At 36.1% G+C, this 18,083-nt stretch overlaps 1 protein-coding gene across 15 annotated transcripts in view; it reads right to left on the reverse strand.

The window, feature by feature from the left end:
* NFIB (nuclear factor I B) overlaps window positions 1-18,083 on the reverse strand; it is a 453,529-nt gene that overhangs the window by 47,808 nt on the left and 387,638 nt on the right. For all 15 annotated transcript variants that reach the window (XM_045468032.1, XM_045468031.1, XM_045468045.1 and 12 more), the window contains exon 6: window positions 16,707-16,825. In XM_045468032.1, the coding sequence (XP_045323988.1) occupies window positions 16,707-16,825 (119 nt within the window). The remainder of the gene's footprint in view (window positions 1-16,706; window positions 16,826-18,083) is intronic.

Below are 18,083 nucleotides of genomic sequence, written 5' to 3' on the forward strand. Positions count from 1 at the left end.
AAAGAATAAAAATAAAATGTCAATTATCTGGGAGAAGTAAGGGTAGAGTTTCTAGCCATTACATTTTAATAATGAATCAAACTAGTATTGTTTTGATTTTAATTTTATTTTGGATGTCTGCAGTCTAGCAGACCTCATGCCAAACTGAAAAATGATTCCGTTTCTATTTTTAATGCACTTACAGGCTATAGAAATAAAAAAAAAAAAAGTTTGAGGAATGAATATATAGGAGAGATGGTTTTAAGTGACCTTTCTGTGGAGAAAAACAAATGTCATGCTTTTCATAATCTATTGTCCCTCAAGCCGGAAGAATAATAGATAAAAAAGATTAGGTTGAAAATAAGTTGAATAATAATAAAGCTGAACAATATATAAATATATAATAAGTTGAATAAAAATACATACATAATAATGCATACGTTGAATAATACATGAAATAAAGAAGTTGGAGAGAAGAAACACGATCAGAAAAGGATTAGCTGGTGTTTCTGTTGGTGGGAAGGAGGCAGGAGTTGTTGGTGGTCCAGGAGAAAGAAACAAAGGCCAGTGCCAGCTTGCAGTGAGACAAAGACATTTAAATTTGATTCAGAAAGTAACAATTTTTAAGTGAATTGACCTCAGGAGGGAAAACCTTTCCAAAAGCTCTATTATCTTTTTCTCTTTCGGTTCTTGTAGCTTCCACTAGACCCCTTTCACTCGTACCTGGCTATATCAGAAATCTCTCCGCTAGTCCCCTTCCGGGCCTTCTGCCTCCCAGCTCATTAGAAAAACAGTAGTTGAAATCCTCTCCTTCAAAATATACCTTCCTCACTTTAAGATCTACCATGGTATCCCCTTTTTACATAAGCGTTTCCTTATCATTGCATTTTACTTAAACTGTAGCTAAATTCATTTACTTATGGTCTCCTGGAGGAGGAGGGAGCCAGGAAGGATGTGATTCTACTGCCTTTCCTTGCAGAGGACATTCCCTCAGGGGAGAAAATGATGTCTTTCTACCTTCTTATTCCAGCTATAGAGAGGTATTTTATCCATTGAACCAAGTTAATTTATTTTCACTTTAAGCAATCCCTCCTGGGACTGCAGAGGTCTAGATTTCCTTAATTATCTTGTGTTTGTGTCTAATATTATCCGATGGATTTTGTTTTCATTTTTAAATGTTTTAAATATTTCCTTACTTATTTATTTTTGAGAGAGAGAAGGAGCGTGCACATGGGTGTGGAGGAGGAGCACAGAGAGAGGGAGTGAGAGAATCCCAAGTAATCTCTACACTGTCAGCACAGAGCCCAATGTGGGGCTCAAGTTCACAAAGCGTGAGATCACGACCTGAGCTGAAATCAAGAGTTGGTCACTTAACCAAATGAGCCACCTTGGCGCCCCTTTACTTTATTTTTATTTTTTTGATGGGTGTATTATCATTATTACTTTGTACTTGTCCTATCTATAGCGTGTGTGTGTGTGTGTGTGTGTGTGTGTGTGTGTTTGAGTTGACTAACGGTTTATCTCCTATACAAGATGATTTTATTAAAGATACAAAGATTATGGAGGCTGGAAGAACATGCTACTTGGGAAGTGAATTTTCAAAAATCTAGCCCTGAAAGGCAGTAGAAGAGGTAAAAAGAAGCTGGATGGCAGATTGACACCTAGTAGCACAAGATCAAGATGAATGAAATAACCATCCTCGGTATATCATAAACGGCATAGTTGCAGGAGCAGATACCACCAGATGAGAAGTAAAGGAAAGCAAAACAAACAAAACAACAACAAAACCCATATTCAGTCACTGGGTTTTTAGGAAGTGTGAGAAACTAGGGCAAAGCATCAAGTTCAAGATGTTAAATAAGACCAACTGCTCCCTGACCTGGTGATGCTTACAGTTCAGCAGTGAGGACAGATACTTACAAATACAAATGCAAAAACTCATTAAGTAATTGCAACTTGGATAATATTAGATTGTAGAGAAAATTCTTCTTGATGAAAGAAATCACTGAGGCTAATTAAAAAAAAAAAAAAAAAGGAAGATGCACATTGATGGTGTTATTCTCCCGTGTCTATACCCAAGTTTGGATTTGTAATTGGACAATTAGCTATGGCTTTAGCAACCAATTGTAAAGTCAAACACATAATAAAAGATCACTAATAAGAAAAAGTTCAAATAGGCTACTGATATATAAGCTGGTTCATTTATATTGAAGCATAGCTTTAAATAAGTAGTCTGCAAAATCAAATCATCCCACAATTTTTACTAGCCATAATATAATTTTTTTTTTTTGGCACTGGGGCACACATACATCCTAAGCCCTGATGTGTCATTCATTTTACAGCATCACTTCAAAGAGATAAAGGTTTAAGCAAATAAAGAGTTAGATCAACTCATCTCCCAACAAGGTAATTTCATCTACAAAGGAAGAGCGTTGCTGTGAAACACAGCGTATGCACTCGACTCATCAGCAGCTTGCACAAATGGCGCTCCAGATGTATATCTGTTCAAGTCAGCCCAAGGCAACAATTTTGATCAATTCTAATGTGATAAAATGCTGCAGGGAAAGTGTGCAGAAACGTGTTTACGTCAGCCCTTAATTAAACTGTTGTTCACTTCCAAAGAACCTTAGGAAACACTAATGAGACATGAGTTTTGGCAATTTCTTCATCAAAGCAAAGACCCCTTCCTCAGTCTGTAGCAGCCTGTCATCCAAGTCGCTCCCGGGATAAATGTCACATGGCACTCCCATCAGTTAGCCACCTGTTAGTAGAACTTCACTGAAGTCAACTAGTGATCTAGGGCAAGCTCAAACAGCCACCTTAACACCTGCCTGTCTGGGACACCTGCTCCTTTTTCACATATAGTAGAGCAATATGTTAGCTTTTCCAATATGCTTGAGTAGATTAAGGTTACAAATCGAATTTCTATCACCTACATAGAAAACACGTCATTTTCTTAATAAAAAAAAATAAAAGTCTATTCTTCTTCTCTACAATAATACATACGGTTTAAGCTATTTCAAATCAATTATGTAAGAGCACACAAGAATTCTTGAATTTCTGGAAGCTATTAATTGCAGCATGGTAGAACACTAAATTAAAATATATTAACTGTGCCATTCCTATAATTTAGAAAAACATTTCTATCTAGTTAACAAAGAAGCAAATTGTCTCAAAATATTTTAACAGTCCAATCCTTGCCCATATTCCTAAATTGTCTTCCTCATGTATATACTATGCTTGTAAACAAGTCTAACCCAGCCCTCTACCTGCAAGTCATCATTTGCTGGCTTCTGTTGTTTTCCAGTATTTAAGGTTAAGGTATGTTTTATTAGGAAGTGCTTAAAAAACCATCATCGTTGTTAAAAATGCCTTCTTTATTTTTTACATTATCAAGATGCCGAACAGATGTTACAGGATTTTTTTTTTTTCTTTTGCAGAAGAAAACTCAGGAGCAATGAAAAACAATAAGAGGGAAACTTCTGTTAACCTTGACCCTTTAGGATGAGCATGACAGAGACCAAAGAAGGAATGTGCCTATGTGGTAACACTTAGCTCATATAGTCTCTAAGATTTGCTGAGCTTATCTTATATTGGCAAGTCCTACAAGGCAATACCTCTTAGAGTTTTCTAGGTTTCTTTATCTTCTACAGGTTTTAGACGTTCATCGATTTTTTTTCTTCGAGAGTTTTATAAATTTACAAAGAATAAAATTTTTGTACATAGAAAATCTCCTCAGAGATAGAGACCAAATTCACTGTTGAATGAAGCAAAGGTGGTGAACACATCCATTACTCTGCTGAAATTCGGTCAAGCGACACAAGCCACTGAGGGTGGAAAACTAACTTCAGCCAAACAGGGGAATTTCTGCTGTCCATTAAAATGCTAGGATGGCAGCTGGAAGCCACCATGAAAAAGGAACGAGCTACCTGCATAAAAGAAAAATGCTGTTTGTAATAGATGAGAGGCAACCAAATCCAGTGTGTGGGGACCACACTGTAGGTCAGGAGCTAGAAATCTGATACTTTTATATCAGGCCATAAATCCAGAGTCAGTCCAGAGAGAAGCAAACAGCTTGGGCCCCGTGCCCAGAGGACGAGAAGAAGGCAGGGAACTGGACTCTGCCAACTGAATGCTCATAGAGACCAAGGATTCTCTTCCTCTGTTTTTGCCTTGGGGTACATCAGGAAGAGGGGAGGAAAGTTTAGAGGTTATTTATAACTGTATACACATTACCTAAAATACTGCAATTATCAAGCCTAGGAGATTCCAGCCCAAAGCTCTGATGTATTAATTTCTATTGTTTCCCTGTGGAGAACCCCTGGGAATTTTGCCTAAAGTTTTACCTACAGATAAAGGAGTGATGGCTGGGAGGTGCCCTGAGGGAGTGTGTCCTGAAGGCTGAAGAAGGGAGGCAGAGCACAGTGGGCTATACCATTACTTGAAAGCTTTATATAATCCCTGGGGTACAGTCTCCATGTCCCCATTTTTTTTTCCACAGTAAAATGGAGCTATGCGACATCACATTTTACTGTGGAAAAAGTAAACCCAATGGTTTAAATGAAATGTAAATGACCAAAAAAAAAAAAAAAAAGGTGCACGGGCAGCGTCCCAAGGCCATGGAGACACCGTTCTTTAAATATATTTCAGATGACTGGGGCGCCTGGGTGGCGCAGTCGATTAAGCGTCCGACTTCAGCCAGGTCACGATCTCGTGGTTCGTGAGTTCGAGCCCCGCGTCGGGCTCTGGGCTGATGGCTCAGAGCCTGGAGCCTGTTTCCGATTCTGTGTCTCCCTCTCTCTCTGCCCCTCCCCCGTTCATGCTCTGTCTCTCTCTGTCCCAAAAATAAATAAACGTTGAAAAAAAAAAATAAAAATAAATAAATAAATATATTTCAGATGACAGATTTCAAAATGGCGGATGGAGCCATGTGCTACGTTTCAATATTACGGATGTGACAGTGGAGTTAAACCAACCACTCAGGAACCGCTAGTAGGAAGGTAAATTCAAAAGACCTTCCTGGATTCTGTACCTATATTTACCAAAAGGCTTAAAAGTGGACAATGTTTAACTCAGTAATTCTATAGTAGGAAGGTATTCATTCCTTTGACAAAATTTCATGGACGATCTACTTGGTGACATGATGCCAGATAGACAGTATGTTAGATTCGGGGACAGCAAATATGACTAGATTGGAACAAAATAATCAGAGTGAAGCACAAATATCTCCATACGGTGATGTTCGCTGTATCTTCATTATGTAAAAGCTTGCAAACTACTTACACCTCCATAAACAAAGTAGACATTTACAAATTTATAGTACAAGCGAGGGGGAACTGGTATATTATGCAGCCTTTGTAGAGTGGAAATTGAATGACATGGTAAAATGCCATTATATTATAAAAATCTATGTGATAGGATTATAGGTGATTTTTATTTTCTTATTTATATTTGACAGTTTGTTTTCCCAAAACGCCCACAAGTAATTTTTACTGTTACTATAAAAAAAAAGGAGGGGCGCCTGGGTGGCTTGGTGGGTTAAGCATCCGACTTCGGCTCAGGTCATGATCTCACGGTCCGTGAGTTCGAGCCCTGCGTCGGGCTCTGTGCTGATAGCTCAGAGCCTGGAGCCTGTTTCAGATTCTGTGTCTCCCTCTCTCTCTGCCCCTCCCCTGTTCATGCTCTGTCTCTCTCTATCTCAAAAATAAATAAACGTTAAAGATTAAAAAAAAAAAAAAAAAAGGAAAATATATATTTGGGGCGGGGGGGGGGGGAATACTGCCTGTGGCTCCACAGGGTATTATAATGTAAGGACATGCCTCACGGGTCTTCAGTACTGGAGGTTACAAAAATATATAAAATATGAGATGCCTAAATGTAACATTTGCAATTTAGCTGGCTAAAGGCAAAACAATGTATTTTTGAGAATACAAGTGAAGAGAATATCTGAATATCTGTTTCCAAAGACTCTTCTAGATGTAAAATTTTATGATTGTGTGGCAAATGTGAATAAGTCCTTCCCACACACTCCAAGTTAACAAAAAGCTCGGAATGTTATGACAAGACATATGGACTTAATCCCACTACAGTAGTTTCATGATGATGCCAGATGATTCAAAAAAATAATTAGCTGCCATGTTAAGAAAGTATCTCCATATATATATTTACATTTATCACACTCTAAAATAACTCTGGAAAACGGCAAGCTACATTAAGAGGAGATAAGATATCATCTTCAATTAAAATTTTCAATCTTTTTTTAAAAATGAAATCAGTTCTTTTTTTAAAAAAGAAAATATGGTAGCCTTCATGTGAAATAAATGAAAATTCTTACTTTAATCATTGAGCTGTTTAATCTTAACTACACTTGTGCATATTACTGTATTCTTCAGCAATTTAAAACATTCGCGATCGTTTAAGTCTCGCCATTGTATACTTCAATCCCAGTACGTTAAGCAGCATGTTACTACAAGTCTCTATCACATCTCTATTATAAAAAAAAAAAAAAAAAAAAAAAAAAAAAGTCTCCAGGCTACACCTACACCCAATACAAAGTTAAAGCTCAAACCACTTTGCAGCTCACAAACATCTTCCTGAGACATTAAAAAAAAAAAAACGACAACAACCCTTTGAATAATGAAGAAGAGTGCTAAATGAATACTGAATAAATGAAAAAATACTTCAAAATGCTTTTGTCCATTAAGCAATTTCATTTTAACAGACAGACAATGGTAAAGTGTCTTGAGTAATGTCAGAAAACCTTGCTTGCAAGGAGGAAAAACACCACACAATTATGCAGGATTTGGAGTATATTTTAGTCCCTTATTAAATATTGGCATAGGTAAATAGCTGCTATTCACCATGCCTCTGGGGAAAACCTCTTGGCTATAGAGGCTTATTAGTGTTAAGCATCTGAGAGCCATGGACTATAAAATAAAATCAATACCGTAACCTTAGCTGTAAAAGTCAGAAAGATACTGGAAGAGTTCTAATTTAACAAGATTACAGATGAGATTTTAGAGGAGAACATTTGGGGAAAAGCCATGCATTTAGAAACATTTATGCTACAAGACATCTCAAGGTTTCTGTTGTTACTAATGCTGTTATTATCCATGCTGGTAATGGTTAGGGTTGATTTAACTGATGTGTTACTTTAGTGGATTTACAGGAAAGTCCTAGAAATGATCTGGAACTTATTTCAAATAAAATCATTAAAATGAGGTAGTAAACTAATTGCTTAGGAACAATTATGATTTGATGTGGTTTAGTGTGGTAGAGGAAAAAAATCACGAAAATGTTAAGGTCGTTAGTTCAGCCGCTCAATGCAAATATGATTACTCTGCACAATATTCTATTCCTCTTAATGGAAAAGTAGCCAAAACGGGTATAAATTGTAGTGTTTAAGTTCAACCTAAATCTATATTTTTCCTCTAACAAATGTAAATGAAGAAAAAAAGAACCTTCTGTCAATGAAATTACTACGATGGCATATTTATTATCCTAATGGTTTTAGAAATCACGTGAAATTGATCAGTAACAAAACCTCTATTTAGTAATGGACCAATTACATTTGTGAGATAATGTCAATGAAACAGAATATTGTCACAGGATAATGGTCTCCTATTGCTACATCCCCAGTCATTTAGAGAAAATAAATGTTGCCGTCTGGCTGAGTCATTTATTTTCAAAGTAGGAGACACTGATCCCATAACAAGGTTCTGTTATAATAACTCAATCTCTATCAATCATTTGTTGTACCAGGATGGTGCAGGACAGGACATGTATTTGTAAGAACTGCACATTCCTCAGCTATAAGGCAAAACATATGGTGCCTGCAAGCACATAAACAGCCCAATTATTGTGTTATTCAAAGACAGTATTTAAAATAAACATCTAAAAAATAATTTAGGAAATGGAAAACTTTCTGAATTTTCAAAAAGATCCATGTTAATGAAAGCTTAAAAACTCAAGTAGTGCAGATCTAAAAATTCTTCAAGTTCAATTAATTTAAAATCTAGAATTTTGGACAAGAAGGGACCTTAGTATTCAACCCTGTTATTTTACAGATGAAAACTCTAAATCTTTCTGAAATTAAGGGATTTGTCTAAGGCCACACCAGTACATGGTTTCCTGATCACCATTATAGTGCTCTAAGCATAAGGCAAAAAATTGAAACAGAACTAAAATATGCACATATGGATATATGACATTCTAGACTTTAGGATTATTTTTTATTAATTATGGGTTTTTAAAAATTTTTTCACATTTATTCATTTTTGAGAGACAGAGTGCAAGTTGGGGGAGGGGCAGAGAGAGCCGGAGACACAGAATCTGAAGCAGGCTCCAGGTTCCGAGCTGTCAGCACAGAGCCCGACGCGGGGCTCAAACTCACGAGCTGTGAGATCATGACCGGAGCCGAAGTTGGATGCTCAACCGACTGACCCACCCAGGTGCCCCTTTTAATTACATTTTTTTTTAACTAAGCACTAGGCCCAACGTGGGGCTTAAACTCACGACCCCAAGATTGAGTCATGTGTTTTACCAATTGAGCCAGCCAGGGGCCCCAAGACTTTAGGATTATTTATTAACAACATCTCAGTATTAAATATAAATGAGATCTTAACATGACCAGTCCAAGGACTGTATTCATGAAACCCTAGAGTCTACACACCCTTCTTACATTACGTGCATTTATCTGTATTTAAGTTCCATGTATTAGGGGGAAAAAAAAACACCAAAAACGTCATAGAGGTTTTATAACTAGTTTGCAAAGCACATCACAATGACTTGTTTGGACAGTAGTGTATGTAGTATGGGTTCTACAGCAAAATGAACAAGGGTTCCCATTTTGCTTCTGCTACTTATCATCTGTGTGATTTATGTCAACTTTCTTAATCAATGTAGTGATTAGTTTAAATGATCTGTAAAATGGTTTTTCTTCGACTAGCATTGAAAAGCAAAATACATGTAAAGTCTTGGCCCAGTCCTCGAAGGTAGTAAGTGCTCAGTAAACAGTAGCCACAAAGGGCAGGAAGATCTGGTTTTCCTCATTTACATGTATTTATTGAACACAAAATTACGTTTCTGTGGTTCCTTCAGCAAATAGATGACATAGAAAAAGGAGTTCGAATAAAAATAGTCAATACAGAAAAACAGTCAATATAACTATTATAGGTTAAAAAGAGGCTGAAAATACAAGCACATTAAATGGACCATTTTGGGTCCTCATTTAAACAAAACAGCCTATGAAATATTCCGGGGAATTTAAACATGGAATACATATTAGGTGGTATTAAGCAATTATTATTACGCTTGTTAAATTGATACTAGTATTGGGGTTGTGTTAAAAATAAAAATAAAAACACTTAGACGTATTTATAAGTAAAATGACAATGTCTGGGATTTAATTTTAAGAAAACTTCAAAAAACAGAGAGTTAGTAAATGCAACAAGATTGGCAATGTTGGTTAACAGTTTAAAGCTGGGTACATGGACGTTCACCTTATGAAGCTGTCTACTTTCATGTTTTCCCAAACAAAAAAGCTTTTAAAACCTCATGTTTCAACATTCAATCCAAGGCTCTTCTCCACATTTATCTATCACAAGCATGCATATCTTGTTTGTTTTTTTAGTTCAAAAACTTTTAATCATGACACTAATATTAAGAGATAGTTTTTTTAAAAAAAAAATCAGATATACATTTTACTATCTCAATACTTTGTTTTGACAATTCTTCCAGAACCCTGAAAACTCATAACTTCACCTCCAATCCCCCATTTTTGTTCTACAAGATTTAACAGACTCTTCCATGAAAAACTGTTCATCTGCCAAAACAGTGTTGAATACTTTCAAATTCTCCTATTTCTCCATTTCTCCCTAAATAGGTTAAGTTTACATATTTATTCTCTAGATGGGTTGTGGGATGACAGAGGGGGAAAAAAAAAAAAAAAACAGCCTTTGAAAAAGAAGACCTAGGCTCTGCTCTTCGTTATCCAGACACTTGGGATAAGACAGCCCCTCACTGATCCTCAGATTGCTTAGCTGAAAAAGAAGGTGCTTGAACTACATGTTGCTTAGGGTTCTAATAATCCGTGTTCTATCCCTGAAAAATCAATCTCTTACTGTATATGATATTCATAGTAAAATAACTCAAAAGAAACTGGCTTTCTAAACTACTTTAAAATAAACTTAAACATGACATCAATGTGTAAAAGGATTTGAATTAAAACCTTTTATCACTCCAAAAAACTTTGCATGGCGCACTATCATACTGAGTGCACCATCTCTCGTGGGTTTTCCACTTTCCTATTTTAGGCTGTGCTCCATCAATCCAGAGACCCAGCATTAAATTGCAAGCTGTTATTTTTCCAAACTAATTATCCAATGTCGTTTGTCTGAAAAAAAATGCTGTATTTTCAAGTCATGAAGTCTCCAGAGCACTGAATATAACTTTCCCCTATTAAGTAGTATTGGTCTTTCTAACAAGTCCCCAGGTTTGCCCCGTCCAAAATACTCCTCTGGTTAGAAGCTGCTGATGAAAGCTTTCACCTACGATTTATTGTTTTTCTTTCTGTTTGAAAGATGCTCACGTTGTGATTTTTCAACTATAGCAGTGTAGCTGAAGGAGAAAGAAATATAGCAGGACAAAGGAATCCCCGGAGTGTGGAGTTTGCTCTCCAATGGCATCATGATACATGGAGAAGTTCACAGAAAGTTTGGCAAGAGCTGCAAATCATTCACTTTCGATATTTTCAATTATCAGCTAAACAAACAAACAAAAAACCTTAAAAATTGTGCTTGCACGTTACATTCAAACCATTTCTTGACATGCACTTATCAAAAGCACTTATATCTCAGATTTTGTCCAGCTCAAAATTTGATATTTGAGCACTTGATATTTAATCCTTGTGATATAAACCTTAAGAATGTAAGGAATTGTTGGTGTTCTATCTGGTTCCCAAAGGGAGCTTAAAAATCCTTCCAGGAAGATTACTAAGCATTTGCCTTGCCTTCTTCTAGGACTTCTTTAATGTTAATGACTCCCAGACAGTAGTTATTCAACTATTTGTAAAAGCTGCTCATTTATGCAGCTCCCATATTTCTATAGAAATCTTTCCTTTTATTTCTTCTACAGAAATCTTGAGATTATATCGTTTGTTGGACTGTAGTTAAGGTTAAAGCACTGTTTTCCAAAATTTGAACCTAGGATTAAACCTCTCTGTAGATTCTTGAGTGGGGAAAAAAAAAGATGTTCTGACCTCACAAACTTAAACACGGTCAATATTCACTCAAGGATAGCCACATTGATAGCACATGGCAGTATATTAAACATTCTACAAATTGATTCATGAATGAAAAAAAAAAGGTTACATTTTTGTTACAATGGAGTTTTCCAAACTCAGTTGAATGCTCTCGTATCTAGGGTGCCTATTAACATTCCTTCAACTCACACCAAGAAATACTGGTCTCTTATTCTGGTTCTATCATTATATTTTCTATGACTGACTGAACTCATGATGTTAGGTTGGCATTATTATTCTGTAGCCCCAGTGTTCCCTGGAGACTTTTGGTTCAATTCATTGGATATTTAATCCTACATTCTCGTACAACTCTACGAAGCGGAACCTGACATTTAGCACAAGATTTAAAACTATACTACCAATGAAACAGTTGAAAAATTATTACAAAATATCTCTAGGGCTAGGAAATATATGAAAACTTCAAAAGACTAACTGAAGAGACTTACTTATGTGATTGAACTGTAAATTTTTAAAGTTAGTGTTATTTTCTAGTACTTAGAGCAACCAGAACATGGTGCCTGAATACTACCTATTTGAGAGTCCAGTATACATTTTTAAACTACCCTTAAAATTCTAATAACCTACCAATATACTGCTAAGTAGTGCTAGTTTCGGGTAACATACCAATTCATTGATTTTTGTGTAAAGATTTACGTCCCATACTGCTTAAAAGTAAACTACTTCTGAGGCACAGACAGTCCCCTCATAGTCTGGTTTAGATGATTTATTCTCTGTGAAGAACCTTTTTTCATAAATAGCAAAATATTATTTTTCTGCTCAGCAGGTCAAGGGCTGGAAATTTAATTTATTCATATTTATGTGCCCAACGCCTAGAAAACTTCCTGGCAAATAATAGGCATTTGATAAATGTTAATTGAGTCCAATTACCTAAAATCCTAAATGTGTTGGAATTAGTAAAATTTTACTGCATGAAAAGGTTTTTCGAATTTACAATTTATAAAACTAAGTTGTTTAAATACTCATCAGACTGAGAAGCTGTTGAGTTTTCCATTTAGAAAGCCCAGCTGTATATAACAAATATATTTACTGTGTCATAAATGTCTATTAAATAGTGTTTTAGGAGCCTTATATGCAGACTTAGATGAATCTGCAAGTATTAGAATGACAGTGACAGAATGTTATTGATAAAGCATTGTTTCAAATATCCAAGCATACCATTTGTCAGTCTGTTCAATTCCTAGGTATTGGGGAGCCTGGGTGGCTCAGTCCGTTAAGCGCCCGACTTCAACTCGGGTCATGATCTCGTGGTTCACGAGTTCAATCCCTGCATAGGGATCTGTGCTGACAGCTCAGAGCCCGGAGCCTGCTTTGGATCCTGTGTCTCCCTCTCTCTCTGCCCCTCCCCCACTCATGCTCTGTCTCTCTCATAAGAATGAATAAATAAACATCAAAAAAAGTTATTAAAAAATTCCTAGGCATTATCATATGACAAGACTTAGCCCCATGGAAGTAATTTATTAGAAGAAAACACAAGACCTATTTCTTTTTTTTTCCCCTCTTTTATTAGAAGTTATAAAAAGTACTCTAATGATTTCAAGAAAAGTACATCAAGTAGGAATTGAGTCTCTGAAGTGGCTCAGGTGGAAAAAAATTAAGGCACACAAGATCTCAGATGGTATTTTTTGTGTGCTATTGGAATAAAAGAAGTTGTCAGCATGCACATTGATAAGCTAATCTGGTTCTATTAATTTAACCACTAAAACTGAAAATGATGGAACATCATATACAAAAAACCCAAGTTTTCAAGTGCGTTGGAACAGTCAGGAAGTTTAAGGCTGGGAAATTCATAGAAGAGATTAGCAAGAAAGGATGCTTTAGAATCTAGGAAAGAAATGCAACAGCGGCTGTCTGGCTCTTTGTTTGTGGCCAGTTTTCTTTTTTCCTTCCCTTCCCAACATGTAAAAGAACACAAAGTAAAAATATAAGTATTACATAATGTAGATACTGATAAATTTAGTTTAGTTTCCCTCACTATATATCAGGAGAAATTTAAGCAAATTATATAGATTCCTACCAACTGTTTGACACTATTACATGGTGCTTAGTTTTTAAATGTTCATGTCTCTATTCTGCAAAGTTAAAAATCACAATTCTTTTATGACTAGGACACTGTAACTTTCCTGCTTGTGAAAAAAAAAAAGACATACAAATATGAGTAATTATGCTTATAATACCCTAAAATAAAAATACTTTTTTCATTAAATTATTAGGAAGCACATAAATATTAATTATTACATAAGCCTAGATTTTTTTCACTGCAAATTTGCCTGATTTCTTCTTAAAATACAGTGAGTATACAGTATTACTTTAGTTACATTATATCCTATATTTTTGCTTACATGGAATAAATCTCAATGGTTGTTTAGGTTGGTGTTCAGATTATAAGGGAAAGTAGAACGCCACATATTGTCCACAATTTTGTTACCTTTAATTCTTATGTTTCAAAAATTAGTGTTGCTAAGGGCTCTGGCAGGCTTTTAATATGCAAAGTGAACACTAACAGAATAAGGCGTGCTTGGGAAATAATTAATGGGAAATTGTAAACATTCCTGCCAATTATAAACACAAGCATATTTCAATCAACCAATAAGTAGTTATTGATTACCAATTAGCGCAGGGCTTTGTGGGAGAGACAAGTATAAGACATGGACTAAAGCCATTACAAATATCGAGTGGTGCTCAGTACGCCCTTTAGAATAGTCCCTTCGTGATGGGCAAGTGTGTCTGAAGAATATTTGAAGACGGACAGGAACAACCATGGGGCATTTTATTTTGCAAATTTTAAAAAAGCAATTTTCTAAGAACAAAAGGACTGCATCTGGCTTAGCAAATTTAAAAAGATAGTACTGTACTGCCCTCATTTTTTTTTTTTATTGTAGTTCAAGTCTTCTTCCCACAATGGCTTATTGTGCACATTACTAAGTCTTCAGGGTCTTCAGAATTAAAGTGACAAGAGTTTTTTTTTTTTTCTTTTTTGTAAGTACACTTGAGAATGGATCATTCTTCCTTACTCTTAATATAATATGCCCTTCCAGACTTCGCCAGTAATTCTAGTCATCTCGACAAAAGAAAATCACCAAGACAATACAACGATTTTACAAAGAGAAAGAATGACAGTTTCCCTTCTACTTTTCAAAAATGTTTTATAATATGATTTGAGATTGGCTTTATTCAATAGGCTGAAAGAGGAATCAATTTTTAAAAAGTGACACTCTCTATAATAAAGAACACCTACACTTCTGAACAACACATCCATTCCCACACATTCACAGTGTTATTATTATTACCATTAGAATCTTTTCCAGAATAATTTTCGGAAGGGGAAAATATGGCTTTGTTTAGAAGAAACTGACAATGCCCAGTTAAACAAGCAATAATATATAAAGGGTTGAGGGTTTTGTTTTTTTATTCTTACTTCTGCAAATCTGGTGAAAGTCCCAGAAATACTATTTCTTGCCTTCACTAATGAGACTTATGCTCTATCAGTGTTTCATTTATCCAACAAATACCTTTTGTGCCCCTACTATGCACCAACGTGCTGGTTACATAATAGCCAAAATAGATAAGGTCCCTGCCCTCACAGCGCAGACGGATTTAGACAATGAATCCCATAAATGAGCACATAACTGTCTATTACGAGAACAATGAAAGGACACTATGGGGTGTCAGGAGAGAAAAATAGCAAGATCTAATTTAGATTGAACTTCCTCAATTTAGGTTGGGACTTGAAAGATGCCAAAAACTGTGCCAGATGGAGAGTTAGAAGAGGAGAATTCCAGAGGGCATGGCTTAGATGAAGCTCTTAGGTTTTGCCTTCCCCAGTACTACAAAGCAGCAAGTAAAGTGCAAGAAGAAACAGCAGCCAGCACCTGCTGAGGCCAGGGTGGTGGTCTGAGGCCAGACAAGGAACAGGGCTTGTCCATCATACAAGAGAATTTGGATTTTCTCCTAAGAGGACTGGAAAGTTGCTGAAGGATTTAAGCAGGGCAGTAATATGATGGTATGAAGTTTTATAAAGACCCTGTCTGCTGTCTGAGGAATAGATTTGGAAGAGGGGGAAGTCATCTCAGAGCCAAAACTCTCCAGCTGATTTTCAGATCCTTCTTTAAAACAGCCCGTCATCTCTCCTTATTTCCTTACCCACGCAGTGTCCCGCCACACAGTACAACGTGGCCATTCTGAAACTCACTCTTGCGCAGTGCTTGGCTCTACTTTTCCCTCTGCCTGCCCTGCCCCTTCTTTACCAGTTGACAATCCCAACATGCTAAAGGAGACCCACCTGACTCAAAGTCCAATTCCTCCATGAAGTTGTTTCATTATTCTTTAAACCCTATGGCGCGTGGTATGAAAATGGGGAGCAGCAAATAAGCAACGTCTATATAGCAGCGTCTATTTATAGCAAACGTCTATAAATAATATTCAGCAGCTCCTGAATAAGGAGCTGACTTTGACTTTAACTGCTATGCTTCAGAGTCATTTGTCTCCTGAGGTAACCTAGTACACAGTCCCCCAACCTGAGATATAGACACTCAAGTCATGGGCTAAAAGCCATTGGTAAAGAGATTTTTTTTTCTTTTACACTTTTAATAAAATATAATATCTGATGTAAAAGATAAATTTTCAACTATTTTTTATGCTGCTGATGTAAGTCATATTTATACACACACATACCAACAAGACACTGGAGTTAGCTAATTTTTTTAATTTCTATGTTTAATACTTTTCCTCTCATTGTAGCCAAAAGGCATGAGGATGTCTAATGAAATATATTTAATCCAATAGACTTTAAGAATGAAAAAGCGCGAAGTCTCCATTTAGCAAATGGAGCAAATGTCCATATAGACAAATAACGTCTATAAAATTCTACTTTTCTTCAAAGCTGCCCTACAACTGGGTCATAGTTTCATCTAGAAAGAACAATTAGATTGACTCAGACGCAAAGTTCCTTACATTACACTTGTATTTATTGTTTACGCTGTACCCACTTCTCAAATGGAATTATGGCTTCCTTGAAATGGGAATTTTCAGTAACTGGCACCTGTAAACCGCTCAAAGTGTGGCTGCTCCCTGAAACACCCCACACAGAGTAGCAATCTGATCTCATTGAATCAGAGCTTATAGTCTTGTTGCAATCCAACCCACGAATGCAGACAGACATCCATAATTGGAGGTTCTAAAAGATCATTCTGTCTGGGAGAAGAAGTCCAATAGACATGGAAAATAAGGGACTTTTGTAACTTTGATAACATGTGACTAGTACATTATCTAAAAATAATTTCACTGCAATCATTTTATGAAGAAAATATAATCCATATCGATTCAATTATGAAATTTTGACTCAATGGAACTTTTGAAGCCAGCTGGCATCGTACTGGAAAGTCTCTAGAGGAACCTGCTTATCGCTCACCTTGATCTCTTTCATGCCATGTTCGACTTCCAGCAGCTGGTGAATTCGGAGAGGGATAGAAGTCTCCTGTAGGACTTGGTTCCATATTTTCATCTATAGATATAGTTTTGGGTCTTTTGCTGTTAAAATATGATAATAGTTACATTAGTGGGCTAAGACAGCGTGTAGCATGTGACGGTATATGATTTGAGAAGATTTTTACTGTGAAAGTTTACATAAACCAAAGTAATAGTCTCTCAGAATCATTTCTGAAAAAATAGAGTGTATTCAAGACTTCTATAGGCATAGCAAATATTTCTAGTTGTATATATCATTTATTACGCCATATTATAACTGTACCTGCCTAACAGGTAGGATGTTTATTATATTTACCTTTTGAAGTAGATTTCCAAAGAAATTTCAGTACTAAAAAGTGAATTCTTGATGTGATGTGTGTACTAATTCTCAAACTGTTAAGATTTACCTGACTCTTATCATTATTATCAATATTAATAATATTCATTAGCATAGCACTTGCCATTAACAATGTAATCTTTTCATATTAATTCAAAGATAAGGCAATTGACTAAAGTGGAACATGAACTTTGGAGTGGAACCAGCCTCGTACCAAATCTTGACTAGACCACTCACTACTTCTTAGTAGTAAGCTCCTTAACCTTTCTAAACTCATTTAATCATTTATAAAATGGAAACAATAAAACCTAGTTCAAAGGGGAGTGGTTGAGAGGCTTAAATGAGTTATTAAAGGGAAATCTCTTAGTTAAGTGGCTGACATTTAGAAGATACTTATTGAATAGTAATTATTATCAGCAATCCTATAATTAATAATATTTAAAAATTCTGTTATACTTTATTGATTATAAATTATTTTACATATTCTTTATATTTTTCTAAAAAGTAGGTTAGTGATCCTTTATTTTTTGTTAAGTTTATATATTTTGAGAAAGAGCATGTGACCAGTGGAGAGGCAGAGAGAGAATCCCAAGCAGGTTCCACACTGTCAGCAAAGAGCATGATGCAGGGCTAGAACTCATGAACTGTGAGATCGTGACCTGAGCCAAAATCAAGAGTCAGTCGCCTAACCTACTAAGCCACCCAGGTGCCCCATGTGATCTTTTATTCTTACGATCAACCATGGAAAAACAGGCCATTGCCAAATTCAAACCAAATGATATACTTCTAAAATGATATATTTTAATAAAGAAAACACGGTTCATCCCAATTATTAAGAAAAGTAAATATATGGGCACCGGGGTGGCTCAGTCAGTTGAGCATCCGACTTCAGCTCAGGCTGTGATCTAAGGGTTTGTGAGTTCGAGTCCCACATCGGGCTTTGTGCTGACAGCTCAGAACCCGGAAGCCTGCTTCGGATTCTGT

This window comes from Leopardus geoffroyi, chromosome D4 (genome assembly GCF_018350155.1).
Source record: "Leopardus geoffroyi isolate Oge1 chromosome D4, O.geoffroyi_Oge1_pat1.0, whole genome shotgun sequence".
NCBI lineage: Eukaryota > Metazoa > Chordata > Mammalia > Carnivora > Felidae > Leopardus > Leopardus geoffroyi.